A 14,555-nucleotide genomic window follows, 5' to 3' on the forward strand; every position below is an offset into this window, starting at 1 on the left:
TTTGAAATTCAGTTTTAAATATTCTTGTGATGCATAAACACTTAAAGTTCTAAAATAGAAGCCTTTAGTGAAAACATCAGATTCTGGGTTTGCATGGCTGTATTTTCTATCACTGAATATTTACAAAGAGACAAGGATGAGGACAGTAACATTCAGTAATGGCAAAAACAAAAGCTCTTTCTTTCCCCTATCATTTAAAAGAGCTATATGAGATGATGATGATACATTTTCACCTCTTTTCTGTTCTTCCAGTGAGCTGATACCTACCCTGTTAGTGTGACTGGTTCTTACTGCATTCTTATGGGCACCACGTCCATTTAGACACAAGGAAAAAAATCAGACTCCATAACAAGGAGGGGAAGAAATGCTCCCTTTGTTGGCCCTCGGATTTGAGCTTGCCAGCAATTTCCATTTCCAGGCAAGTACAGTGAGTCTTACAGTGACAGTCTAGAAAACTACAACTTTTGACACTACAGATTCTTACCTGTGTTCAGTATGGTATGAATAGTAATGCAAACACTCCCTGTGGGATTCAAGTTGGTGTCAATGCTTTTTTCAGCTTTCAAAATCAAACAAGTACTTATAGACATTTATAGTAGGAAAAAAAAGCAGTTAGTTATGTATCTTTCACAGTAAGGGCCCCAAGATCAAGCTGAAAATAGCCCAGTATGGCTACACCCTTCTCCTGCCATGGAGATAAGCACTTCCTACAACCCATTGTTTAGGGAAGAAAACTAACATCTTGATTCTCACATAGAAAAGTAAACTTTGAGTAGGTGATTAAGTGGTGCTACAGAGAGGGAGAAACTGATCTTGTCAAGAAGAAATGTCGAGATCCTTTAGTTAACTTGATGAGCGGACTTACAGCAGGGAGCTTCGTGCCTGTCAATCCCTCCCCTACTGCCATGGTTGTGCAGCTGAAAGGAGGTCAGCATGAACTCTCCACTAGCCAAAGCACTTCAGTGTTAAAGTTCTGCCCATCAGCAGCAGGGGGCTGTTACAGCCCTCAGGAGTCTGGAGAAAGCACTTCCTGGCCCCATCTTATATAACCATAGAGTTTAAATGACAGCTGACTACACAGAATGTTTAAATATTCTAAAAATAGAGCCTCTGACATCTTAGAAAGGGATTTTATAGAACTGTCTACTTACTCTGGGACAAAAGGGTCTGATGCAGCCACAGTCCACTTCTAACCATGCTCCTGAGCAGACCCTGACTACCCCTTGATACCACACATGGAACGGAGAGGGCTTCAAAATGACCGCAGTTTACGGAGTCTCTGGTCTCAAAAGGCAAAAATTGTATCAAATACTAAAATGGTAAATTATCCTATACACACACACACAGAAAAAAGGTGCTGGTCTGAGATGTTAAGTGGCAAAATATGTACAAACATAAGTGGATGTTTTCAGGACCATCTCACTGTTCTTAAATATGCAATGATTTCCACTTCAAACCTTATAGTGTAATGCCTGTCCTGCATTCCAGCAGAGGAAATTTTCCCTAATCAAATTAAAGGGTCTTAAATGCAAAATAAGTATTTTTGTCTTTCTTAGCAAACAGAATCTATCAGACCATAGAAGGACCCAGCCCCAAACAGCTGTGACTGTCACCTGTCTCTCCTGTACTGGATTGCTTGTAGACTTTGCTGTTTGTTCACATCCTAGAGCAGTGTGTCCAGTTCTGAACCATACCTGTGCTGATGAAAGGGCAGTCATTAGGTCAGTGATTCCTATTTTGAGGTTCATGTGAACTGATTTACTGGGTTTAGAGTACAAACCCAGCTCTAGGCTGTCAACCCTGGCAGTTTACACCTATGTTTTGCTGCTGCACTCATGGGTCCTGAGTCAGGACTGAAGAAGAAGAGAGTGGTGTGAGCACAGTCCCAAATTAGCTGCCTTTCTTAAAAGCCTTAAAGTAACACAAGTAGAAGACAAAGTAAAAAACCCCAATCCTCCATCCCCCCAACCAAAATATCAACATCTACACACCAGTTTATAACTACATCTATGCAAATAATACATAAGTAATGTTGCTAATAATTAGGATCAAACCATCCAAGTCTAGAATGAGGAAGAAGGGGACTGTCAGGGCTGATGCTAGGGTAGAACAGTAGTGTGGGGGCTGTAAAAGAATCCTTTTGCTCAAAAGTAATTCCATTTTGAGATACTGAAGATACCTAAGGGCCTTTCCTGGCCCTTGACATGATACAATCATGATATATTCTCACCTCCCCACCCCTAATGCCTGAGATTTTCAGAGCCCCAGATACATGCTTGCTGCCACTCCATGTTGGTCTTGAAATGAAGGATGCTTTTCAGCTACAGCTGGTCTGCATCTGGAAGTCCTAACTTGTTAGCCTGTAGCAGCAGCCATTCGCCCAGGCCCCGTGCAGAGCCAGGCTTTCCTGGATTTAACTGAGACTAGAGCAGATCCTTGGGAGGTTTATTCTGGCAAGTGAAATGCCCCTACACACATATTTCTATGTGTTTATTATTAACCCCTGCCCAAACTCAGCACATCATCAGAACAGCACAGTTCTGGCTCAGGGGAAAAAAAAATTACCTGCTGAGCCTTCCTAGAATGAGTGGTGGTTAAACTGGAGCATCTCAGAACAGGTAACGGTGTTGGTATATTCATGTAAATTACCCCTAGTCTTCAGGAAGGGCTAAAAGTAGTTTTCTATTCTGTCTTAAGCTTTCTGTGAAGCATTGCTTCTGCATTTCACTCCAAAGCTGATTGCAGCCAAGTAGAAACCAAACTGACCCTACTAGAAATTTGTCTAAGGTCTGCTGGAATAAAACAGTTACAGTAACATGAAATTACAGCTGCATCCCAAGAGCCAGTAATCTCCTGGGACCTGAACACTAATTTTATATGCATCAAGCTGTTTCCCATGGCCAGAGTCCTTTGCATTTAGATGGAAAGTGCTCCCCAGGAGCACTTGTTCAGCAATACTCGTTGGAGGAACAAATGTTCATGGCTCATTAGTGCTTCGATTGGAATGGTTCAGGCCCATCTTCAAACACTTCAGAGATTATGTTTTTAAGAGCACTTCTCTCTTGCTTGTATGAAGAATTGCTCTCTCCCTCTTTCATGCTGGTCATCTGCCTTCCCTAGTCACATCATTCTTACATCCCTACTATCATCTGGTTTCTGTGAATGACAACAACTACCCTTAAGAGATGGATTAGGTACAGCAAGGCATACAGGGGAAAAGGAGTTTACAATAAACCTGAGGGTGGTGGATCTCCCACCTTTGAGCATTTACACCCACTACACGCTGTTCAATTCACCCTCTTGAGCTTTCCAGCAGGGCAGAGTTCCTAGAACTGTCCCATACAGTAAGAGAGTTGAAACCTCCAGTGTTGTCACCCGCGTGGGTGCGTGGAGCTGCCCTGGGGGCGGTGGCGAGCGCAGCTGGCACAGCAGAAGCTGGAATAGTACTCGTTACCACAGAGCTGGGCCTGCAGGATCAGGTCACAGTTGGCAAGGTGGGGCTGGTCCACACACTCTCTGCTCAGGTCCACAACGTGACTCACGGTAGCTGCAGCCAAGCAAAGGGTGAACCAGCTGTAAATTTATCCTCAGATTGCTGTTCCCTCCCAAAAGACACAGCACGTTCCTGCTTCCTCCACCCCACCAGTTCTAAATTTAGTCCAACATCAAGGAGGAGATGATGAGTTTCAAGATGAAACAGATACCTCTGGTGAGATACAGGAGGAAAATGCAGTTTCCAGGGAGAGGAGAGATTACTCTACCTACCCTCTATGTAAAGATAGCTGGATGGTGTCCAAAGTCTAATTACAAATCATGCAACCAACTATTTGGCCAACCAACTATGGCATTTTGGCCTCAGGCAGTTAACTGTGCTCCGAGTGCCCTGGTCAGGAGGTGTTTCCAGCATCCTGCTTTTCTCTGCATGGAAAGCAGGGCTCCTGAGGCAGCATGACCCAGAGGCTCCTGCTGCTCCCCAAAGGCGGAGGCTGGAGTTGGACTGGCGCACACGATGGGTGCGATAGCGGCCAGGGGCCGGGAGAAGCAGGAAGGCTGGACTGTACTCACTGCTAGGCCGGCTCCTCAGCATCTTCACCTCTGAGCTGGCACTGACAGAGCTGCTGCTGCTGTAGGCGCTGCATGTGTAGGATCCCTCGTCAGCCTCTTGGACATTGCTTATAGTCAGGCTTCCGTCCTGGGACAGGTGGATGTGGTGGCCATCCCCCCGCATGGGAACTCCGCTCCTGCGGTGTAAAATAAAATATTTCACTATTGCCAACCATGGGTGCTAAAAGAGGCTCCCTATGCTCTTTGAAAGACGATGTTCTGTGAAAGGAGTGAATTTTTACAAGTTCAGCAGGAAGGAAGAAATCTTTTGCACAACCTGGCCCTACAGTTGGGTGGTAATAGGAGCCTGAGCGAGTCATATCCGCTGCCCAGTGTCTGCGTGGGAGGTAGCTGTGTCTGTGTGCTCTGTGCAAAGACATTGCCCTTTCCGCTAGCACACATTCTTGAGGTTTGAGGAGCTAAGAGAAAACCCAGTGTGCCTTTCCCTCTCTCCAGGTTGTGGTCTGGCAGTACTTGTTTGGCTGGCATTGATGGCAGCACATACTGCTTGATGACCATATGGGGTAGTGAACAATGCGCCCTCTTTCCTCTCCCTTTCAAAGTTTGTTTAAAAAAACCAGCAAGATTGTGTCTGTTCAGTTCCTCCTGGAATGATCTGTGCCCAGCAGGAAAACTGCCTGAATTATGAACTCCTAGTTACCAACAAAATGAAATCTGTTTCACTGAAAAGGGTTTCATTCCAACTCTGAAACATGCATCATTTTGTTAGCTCAAATATCAAACTTCTGCATGGAAGAAAAGCTCTGTGTGATGGCCCACTTCAGTCCTAACCCTTAGAATTTCAACACTTACCAGTCCATTTCTCTGGACAGTTTGTAAGAAGGCTCCAAAGCAGAACTCATTATTTTCAAACAGGAAAAACAATCCTCACTACACACTTGCACAAATTCAGAGTTTCCTGGTAAACTATCAAGATAAGAGGACACAGCTTTTCACCTTAAAAAGTTTCTAAATCTCCTTTGTTCCCACTTGTCAGTAAATGGAGAGAACTGTTGCAACAGGAAGCTGGGGGAAGAGGGCCTAGACTGTCTGTCACAATTAGGAAGAGGGTTTTTTTTAAAAAGCAGCTAAAGCTTTTCCTCTGAATACTCATTTTAGTTCTTGTTATTTTCATGTCACTAGTTTTCCAGCGCAGTGCCCTTCTGAACTCCATGAAATCTGATTTCCTCCTTCTTTGACGGGAACATGAACTTGATGACCCCCACAACCCACAGGGATCTTGCCCAGGATTTTTGGGTAACATCCAAGTTGTTTTAAGAAAGGGTGGGTGATACTAGGTGGGGCTGATAACTGGTCTCTGCCATACCTGGCAGGCACCCTGCATTAGTATTTGGAGGGTAAATGATGAGGTTTGGGAAGAGAAGGAAAGAGAAGTTCCATCTCATTTTTGCTCACCTTGACCACCTTATATTCACATTGTTGCCAGTCACTGTACAATGAAGCTGAGCAGTCCCTCCCTCAGGTACTGTGATGATTGGCAGAAGACCAGTGATCCTCAGCTCTCCTAGACCAGAAGGGAAATCATCACTAGCAAGGAGACAATGCCACAATCCCCCTGGGAGTGGGAGCTTTCCCTCATGGGAAAAGTCCAACCACATCCCATGATGAGCTACAGGCCCCTGGGCCTTGAAACAGCACGTTTGAGGCAGTGCCATTGCTGCCATGGGGAATGTGGATTTCCTAGGACTTTGGCCCAAGAAAGGACAAGTAACAGAGGTCTCAAAAAGCTTTTTCCTGCAGCTGGACACATGCATGTCACATGCACAGAAGAACCCTCTCCTTAGTTTCCTTTGCTCTTATTCCACACCAGAGTCCCAGAAACAAGGCTCTGAGAGTCACTCTTACTGTGCTATCAATCCCTTTTCCAACTGCCAGGAGCACCATGATACACTGGACACATGCAGATGACTACTGGGTAAAACATTGTCCCCTTGCCCTCTAGATGCCTGCTAAACTCTAGGTGTGAAGCAAACAGGCACGGCCAGCAAAGGAACCCACGCTGGCCCTGGACAGCCTTCCCTGTGCACAGGAGCCGTGTGTGCTTCCACCCCCCCAGTACCTAGGGGTCGGAGCAGGACCTGGCGCTGGTCACGGTCACGTCCATTGGAGGCGATGCAGGTGAAGAAGCCAATGTCTTCAGGGGCGAGCCGGCTGATCACCAGGGCCCCGTCCGACTGCTGCCTGTGCCTGGGGAACAAACCAGAGTGTCCCTCAGCCTGTGCGTGGGCCAGGATGGGACTCCAGCCAGCAGAGATGAACCTAAGCCTCGTGCACAACTCTGTAGTGCTGCTGAGCAAAGGTTTAGCAGCTCAAATGCTGCAGGGGTTGTAATACAACCAACCCTTAGTCCTCAAATCCCAGCACTGATGCTCTAAGACTCTGGAAAAACTTGCTGCTAGAGCAGATTTCTGAGAGCAGGGAGATGGGAGAGCAGCACCAGTAGCTGTGGAAGTTCACTGCAGATGCCCTGATCTCTCTGCTGAGAGACCTTGCTGACTGACCAGCTGGTTTTTGGCAAATTTGCTAGCCATGTGTTCTTTTTCTGCTAACCTTGTAGCTGAATAAATTTAAGCCCTGGCTCACTTGTAGACTCTGTGTCACAGCTGTTCCCTCAAGGGTTCAACATTCAAACTTCCATCTGTGAGGGAGGGAGGACAGGACAGGCCAGCAGTACGGCCTGGCCCTGATGGAGGAAGTGGGACAGCGTAAAGCCAGACAGGCCCCTGCTGCATGGCCAACAGCTCTGTTCTCACAGAGAGGAGACAGGGAAGGAAAGGCAAGGAGGAGGCTCCTCTCATGAACGGTTGGAGCTGCCTGGGAGCTCACCTGGGAGAGGAGAGGGGCTTCCCATCTTTCTGCCACTCAATGGTGAGAGCTGGTGATGCTTCCACTGTGCAGGGCAGTCTGACTCTCTCCCCAACATTGGCCTCCACTACCGTGGGCTCGCTCTTATCCATTTTCAACCTGCAAAGTTCACAAGCACAGCAAAAGATGTAGAAACTTCCTTGCTCAGCATTTGATCTTCAACACAAGGCTTTATCAATCACAGGCCTTATTTTTTTCTCCAATGGCAAACAGAGGCCTCTCTACTCCCATGAGAGCTCTGATGCTTGCCATTACCAACATTCACTCCCAACATTCAGAAAAGAGCAGCGTCTATAAAATCCTGCTCCAGTTCAGCAGAGGTTGGTGCTGCAGTCATCAGCCAGCTTAACTTACAGACAGCAACTCTGGTTCTTATAGCAACCCTCTGGATAACAGCTGAGAAAGCATTAACAATGTGAACACATGGCAAACAGTACAAAGTCCTAAACACGGCACCGAGCAAGCTTCCCCTTAGGTTCTTATCCGGCACACAAAAATGAGCTTTTTTAGGGTGTGAAGAGCCTATTGCTATCACCTGACTGCACACAAGGTCCAGGAGCTGGTCATCCACTTCATGCCCCAGAAAAGTTGAGGTCACCTCCTCGCAACACTCATCTCCTCATGTTCTTTGATCTCTTATAACTACAGCTAAACACTGTCTTAAAAGCGAGCAAAACCATTATGTTCCCACAGTTAAATAAAACGTCATCTACCCTACCCCCATTCTATGACCTGAATTCTTGATCTCAAAAAATAAAATCAAAGAGCCTTAATTCAATGTTCTTAATTCAATGAATCACTTATTACTGCTTTTAGGCAGAAGCAGCTAAGGAGATTGCTGCAGAGTTCAGCAAATTGGCTGGGTTTTAGGTTGTAAACTCAAAGAAAAAGAGAGATCAGATCATGACCCTATTTAATCTAGAATCTCAACATGCTGCATTTAAAATAATTTGTCCCCCTTTATTTCTGTGGGGCCTAGAAGCAATAAAAACCATGCAAGAAGCTACAAAATATGCCAGTACATGAGTGTCCTAGGTTGTAGTATGGGATGTGCACAAAGTATTCTATCACCATCTTCATGGACTGTTGAATCCAGGTGGGGCAGTGTTTCCCCAGACCCCCTCCCTCTGGGCCATTATCTTCTGCTAATGGCCCATCAGATGCCTTGCCCATGACTCATAGATAACTCCCTCCGGGATTTGTCTCTGTTTAATGGGCCATCAAGGACCCACTGCATGACTCATCATCCCATTGTGAGATGCTCTGCCCAGGGGGAGGAACCAAGCATTTTTACCTGGATATAATCTGGGGTTTGGGACAGTACAGGGGGCCCATACCCACTGGATTCCCAGAGGACCAGAGCTACCAGACGTTTCTACAGGATCACTGCTTCAGGAAGACCACCTCATCTGGACTACTTCCATCACCCTGCTCAGGTTGTATTCTGACTCTGTCAGTGGTCTTTTGCATTATTGCATCTATTTTATTTCGCTTTCTTTCCTTTCTTCCTATTAAATTGTATCTCTGACTTGGAGCCTCTCATTTGTTTTGCTTTCAAATCACTACAATGAGGAGACAGTTCTGGGTCAAACTGGTTTGTTCACAAAATATTTAAAATTAATTAGTGGAGGCTAAAGAACTGAAGTTTTTTTTTCAATTTACATACGTCTATTTTGTGCTAGTTAAGCAGCTCCTATTTGCTTTGCCTTTTTTCAGAACAGGTTTCTCTTTCTGCCTGCACTAACATGAACAGCTAAGGATGCTGCCTCGAGACTTCTTTTGTTTGAACCCAAGTCCTTTGCTGCCAGCTTCCCTGTGCATCTCTGCTCAGAGTATGCTTCTTTCAAGAGACCCTCGGGGAGGAGAGAAGACAGCTTGCAACTGGGATCTTCTCCCATTCCCACTGTCAGCAGTTCAGTTCTGCTTGCTCCCCAACCGTGCCCTGGAACAGCTGAGCCAGGACCTTTCCAATCTTTGGCTTTTCTACATGAAGAGAGGCCATATGGCTCATCAGCTGGGCACGGCGGCCAAACTGTTGCTGCAGGTGAACCTACCTGTATGCGAGCTGCTGACGCACAGAGGAGCCAGCTGCCTGCACAAGCTGCCTGCCTCTGGATAACCCTCGGTGCTGCTGATCTGCCGTGTGAAGGACCCGACCTCTCTCACCCTCTGCCAGAACAGTGCTCTGGTACTCTATTCAAAACAAAATACCATGTGTGAATAAAAGGACACTTCTTACTGTGACCTCTTGCGTAGGGCTTCTGTGAGCTTGGGAGAGCTTGCTGAACTGGAGCCAAAGAGCCCTTCAGCCATCTGCTTTCTGGCTGACTAGTGCAGTAAACCTGCGCTGTCTACTAATGAGAGTCACAGACCTGCAGGCAAGCAATTTTAGACTCCTTTTTTCTCCTCTGTCTGTGAACATGTTGCAACATCCCTTAGGCCACAGTGCCTTCTGCCCCATGTGCCACTGCTGTGACAAAGCACACTTCAGAGATTGAAGGCTACAGGGTGCCTTTTTGGCCCATCTTTTGAGACTAGTCTTTTATTTGTTTTGTTTTTGTTTTTAAAATAAGGCATGTTTTACAGAACAGGGAATTTTTTGTTACCCAGCAGGACCTGTTTGGGCAAAACACAAAACATAAATGCACCAGCAGTTTTTTTGGATCAGGAGGCAGCTGGTGGCTCTCAGGGAGGAAGACATGCTTGCTGTGCTAGAAACTGGGAGGGTTACAAGCAAGCCACAACTCCACTTATGGGCAGGCACTGCAGGGGAGAAAGTATTTTAGGGCTAAGGCTTTATCATGAGGTAACACCAAAAGAGGCCTTTCTGCCTCCACTCCCTCTTGGCAGCAGAGCGAGTTCGCTCCTGCAGCTGGCTTTACTGAGCCTGTGGTCCTTATTAATGAGGAGCCGTGAGTTACCTCTCCGGTCCTGAGCAGGAGATAATTCACCTGTGATCTGCAGCTGAATCTGTCGGCTCTCCGTCCTCCCGTCGGAAGTGCGGCACGTGTAGGTGCCCGCGTCCTGGGGCTGGACGTGGCTGATCACCAGGGAGCTGTCGGACTGGTAGGTGTGCCTGCAACACAGGGTGCGGGGAGCGCTGCCTCTGCCTGGCCGCCACAGCAACCCTCCAGCGCACAGCGGCCCTGCGGCTGGTGTCACGCAAACCATCCCCATCTAGTGCCCTCCCTGGCTCAGAAATAAAACAAAACCCTGCTGACCACAGACGGGTCACAGCCAGGGGGAATAACTGCAGCAGAAAGGAGGTCAGGAACAGAGAGCAAAAACTGAGATGGAAAACAGGGAACTGCTTTCAGTAACCCTCTCCCATAAGGAGGCAAACAGCTCTTGCAGGGGGGAGCTTGAGTCCCAGCAGTCAACTGCAAACAGAAAAGCATAACTGGGCTTTTCTTAACTCTGATTTTCGTAACACAAAGGGACTGACTGGCTCCAGATTCTTGCTGGAAACAGACTTCCCAGGAAAAACAGGTTTAAAAGTAGTTTTAAAAAAAATCGTGCCAGAGATTTCTAGCCAGAGGAACTCTGGGTTATTAGGCTGCAAGTTTCACCCTCAACTACGGGCTTAGTGCAGCCCCAAGACGAACCCAAGAGAAGTAACACTTTTCTACATCACTACCCACGTCAGCTTCCAACAGTGCTTTCCACCAGTGTTATGGGACAACACTTGCTCTGCCCCATAACTCTAGCCAACACCTGGTGCAGATTGTACCTGTTTCTGCTATGCACAGAGCAGGTGGACAGTTCATGCCCTTAGTTGAATACAGGGCTTTTATTTCTTAAAAAAAAAAAGAAAAAAAAAAAAAAGAAAAAAAAAAAGAGCTGGTTGTGGCTGGTATAGTGTTAATTTTCTTCACAGTAGCTGGTATGTGGCTGTGTTTTGGATTTGTGTTGAAAAGAGTGTTGATGTTTTCACTACTGCTGAGAGGTGTTTACACGAAGTCTGGGCTTTTTCTGCTTCTCACCCCACCTGCCAGTGGGCTGCGGGTGCACAAGAAGATGGGAGGGGACACAGCTGGGATAGCTGACCCTGACAGACCACAGGGATATTCTATAACATATGGCATCATGCTCAGCTTGTAAAGCTGGGGAAAGGAGGAGGAGTGGGGGGGAGTTTGGAGTGATGGTGTTTGTCCTTCCAAGTCACTGTTATGTGTGATGGGGCCCTGCTCTTCTGGATACAGCTGAACACCTGCCTGCCTGTGGGAAGTGATGAATGAATTCCTTGTTTAGCTTTGCTTGCACCCACGGCTTTTGTTTTGTCTTTTAAACTGCCTTTATCTCAGTCCATGGATTTTCTCAGTTTCACCCTTCTGATTCTCTCTCCCATCCCACCAGGGGTGAGTGAGCAGCTCTGTGGGGCTGAGTTGCCAGCTGGGGTGAAACCATGACAGCCTCTTTTGGACTGCATGTTTGGCACTCTGCCCAGCAAGGAGCCCATCTGCTCTACAGGGAGGGGAGCTGAGCTCACCTGTCAGAGGAGACCGGTCGGCTGTTCTTCATCCACTCCACTCTGGAGAGTGGGGACACGCCTGTCTTGCAGACCAGCTGGATGTTTTGTCCCACAACTGCTGTCACAAGAGAGGGCCTGGCTTCCTCCAGGATTGTTCTGGAAGAGAAAGTGATTCCATTGGCACTTCTGCTGCCCTCCTCACCTCTGTGTCCTCTCATGTGACTCTGATGAGTTACAACCACAAGGCAAAGCAAGACCAGCTTAGGGTGCGAAGACCAGCTGCCCATTCAGCTTTGAGCAGATGCACTGGGCAACATGGGGAGCCCTCCCCTATAGAGCAAAGACTGCTCTGGACAGGCTGAATGCTACAATATCTCCTGGAAGAAAGCCCTGTAACCCCTCTCTTCTGAAGGAACAAGGTTCCGCTCGGCAGACAGACACAGGTCCAGTGGAGACATGATCTACCTCTACACTCCTGATTTTCAGGGTAACACTGTCTGGATCTTGACCCAAAGTCTGCATCTTAAAAGTCTTCCCTAGAACAACCCACTGCTGCTCCATGCAGTGCTGAGATAAAGGCTCTGAAGTCAGAGAGTCAGCTAAATTTGTTGGTCAGAACAAGAAAAACACCTATGGATTCTCATTTACAGTGTAGGAAGGCTTCCCAGTCAGAGACTCCAGGATTCTGCAGTCTTTTTACACATCATACTTCAGTGCTGCCAGAGACCAGGGAGTGTGTGAGGAAAGAGACAGCAGGTAATGCCAGGGCCTGAATAACGGTGACTTGATTTACCAAGGGGCCACATGTGTAGCTAATCCATCACATGGTATTCCCAGTTAGCTGGTCCCAGCTGGGGCAACATTTTCACTCCAGAGAAAGCTGCACTGATGCTTCACAATGAGCTGGCAGAACAGGGGGGAGGGGTGGGTGGAAATCATCACCTGTGCAGAGCCTGTGCTGGGAACAAATCTGCAGACTCCTGGTGCCCAAATCCTTCTGTCGTGGAAACATCTGCCCCGAAACCTTCATGCCAGTGCTTCCCTTCCCGGGGCAGCCCCTGCTGGCCACTGCTGCTCTGCCTGTCCAAGGGCCCAGGCATGGTTGTTTCCCAGGAGCGCAGCTGGCCCAGGCTGTCCAGTCTGCTTCGCTGGGTGTCCCAGCGCTGGCTCTCCAGTACACCGGTCCTTGGCAAGCCCTCTGGCAGCACATCCCTCCTCCAGCTGCCCTGCCTGTGGCTGTCTTGCGTGGGGAGTGAAGCCCCATAGGTTCTTCTTTCTTGGCTGTGACTTGCAGTCTGTCTTGTGGGTGATTGCTGCTGACCCTGAGCATGTCCCGTGTGAGAATTGGAGCCAGTCTGCTGGTGTTGCAGGGCTCCTGTGCCAGGAGGAGTCTGGAGCTCCAGATGACTGAGCCCCACAGAGCTGTGGCACACTCTCATGCACTCCTCCTCTGAGGCAAAGCTGTTTTTATTGCCGTGACAGCCGCCATACCAAAACCGGTTGCACTTGCCAACAACTCCCACAAAGTACCAGCGAGTGGTCCAGTTGGTGCAGGGGCCGTGGGCACTGGGCAGCAGGCACATGACAGGGTATGCTATCAAAAAGAGTGGAACAGAGGGAGATGTGAGGGTCACAAAGAACAAAGGTCCAGGGGCTTCAAGCCGCCACCTAGATGATTTATCTGATGGCCCTGTGGGCAGAGGGCAGGTGGGAAAGCAGGACACCTGTGTGTCCTACCCAGCTGTGCTTTGAAACTGAGAAACTGCTCGCATGTTTCTTTTTGCCTCAGTTTTGCCTCTGATAGAAGAACCATCCTCAGACATTTCTGAATCTAGATACTAGACAGATGCTTTACATCCTTGCCTGGAGAATTATGCAACTGCAAAGCAGGCTCTGGGGCTTCCTCTCCTGCAAGGGACACATGGCTGCCACTGGCACATTTCCAGCCCACAAAGCAAGCAGCTTAGACCCAGCTGTGAAGAAGACTTGTGCATCACAGAATACCCCTGCACACTGATATAGAGAGGAGCACGGCCCAAGGTGTCTACAAACCCAGAGCCTTGGGTATCACAGCCACATGCTGACAAACACTGGATGCAGGGCTCCAGCTGCAAGGTGCTTTGTCAACCTGTAGCTCAGCTGAGAGGATCCAGAGAGCTTTACCCTTCCCCAAGGCTGCACCACAGCAACAGCCACCAAGCAATCTCTGTGCTGCAGTGGGAGGGCAAGGCCCTGCAGCAGCAATGTGCCTGCAGAGGGTACAGCTGGGCACTAAAGGAGCAGAGATGCTTTGGCCCAGCAGCCCTCATATCCTCCTCATAGCACAGCAAGCACTGGATTGAACTTTGCTGGCTGAGGGCATCCATACAACCCTGAGCAACCCCTCCTTTCCCATGTAGTTCTCATTCTTCCCCTGTCCACAGGCTGTCTGAAGGCCAAGCACCATCCTGATTCCTCAGGAGATCCCTACTCCTCCTAAACCTGGGTCATTCATTTGGAGCACTCCAGGCTGCATCAGAGTGTCTTCTACAACTCCTGAGTAGTCCTACAGGCTGACAGAGATCCCACAAACACACTTCTGTCCAGCTATCGAGAATTTCTGTGGCAGCTGGCAGAGCTGAATCCTCGGGCTGCTTTTCTACACTCCCTCCAAGCTTCTGCTGCCCCAACCACCAGGTAGAAATTCTCTTCAGAGAGATTATTTACTACATTTTACAGAGAGCAGAGCCTCTACACAAAAAACTTCTATGTACTACTGGACTCTTTTTGTGTTTCTAAGCCAATAAGCCAAAGCGTCACTTACGGTAGTTGGGCCTATTGAGACATCCTTCCCCTTGAGGGCCCAAGGCTGAGGCGACGTTGTCAAAGCAGCAGCCGTACACGGAGCCGCGGCACTCGCCCGAGGGGTGCTGCTGGGACAAGGCTTGGCTTGCCTTGGAGACAGGAATGGAAAGCCAAGAGTCATCCTCACACAGGAGGACAGCAGCACACTCAAGGCACCGTGTGCCAGCTGTTAGAGGCACCACTGTTTGCTTGTTTGCCTCCTAGAGGCTTTTGTCTTGGGAAGGGTTGGGAATCTTGGCTGTCAGCCATG

The 14,555-nt window shown here is 48.3% G+C and overlaps 1 protein-coding gene across 1 annotated transcript in view; it reads right to left on the reverse strand.

Moving 5' to 3' along the window:
- Window positions 1-81: 81 nt before the first annotated feature.
- The window catches only part of PAPLN (papilin, proteoglycan like sulfated glycoprotein), a 50,416-nt gene continuing 35,942 nt past the window's right edge, over window positions 82-14,555 (reverse strand). The window contains exons 19-28 of the mRNA XM_066188146.1: window positions 14,265-14,394; window positions 12,404-13,055; window positions 11,480-11,617; window positions 9,942-10,066; window positions 9,045-9,183; window positions 6,952-7,089; window positions 6,185-6,312; window positions 5,521-5,629; window positions 4,066-4,241; window positions 82-3,547 (exon numbers count right to left, since the gene is read on the reverse strand). Of these exons, the coding sequence (XP_066044243.1) occupies window positions 3,372-3,547; window positions 4,066-4,241; window positions 5,521-5,629; window positions 6,185-6,312; window positions 6,952-7,089; window positions 9,045-9,183; window positions 9,942-10,066; window positions 11,480-11,617; window positions 12,404-13,055; window positions 14,265-14,394 (1,911 nt within the window). The 3' untranslated portion in view covers window positions 82-3,371. The remainder of the gene's footprint in view (window positions 3,548-4,065; window positions 4,242-5,520; window positions 5,630-6,184; window positions 6,313-6,951; window positions 7,090-9,044; window positions 9,184-9,941; window positions 10,067-11,479; window positions 11,618-12,403; window positions 13,056-14,264; window positions 14,395-14,555) is intronic.

Source organism: Chamaea fasciata, unplaced genomic scaffold (genome assembly GCF_029207755.1).
Source record: "Chamaea fasciata isolate MVZ Bird 193981 ecotype frontalis unplaced genomic scaffold, bChaFas1.0.hap1 SCAF_7, whole genome shotgun sequence".
In the NCBI taxonomy this organism is placed as follows: Eukaryota; Metazoa; Chordata; class Aves; order Passeriformes; family Sylviidae; genus Chamaea; species Chamaea fasciata.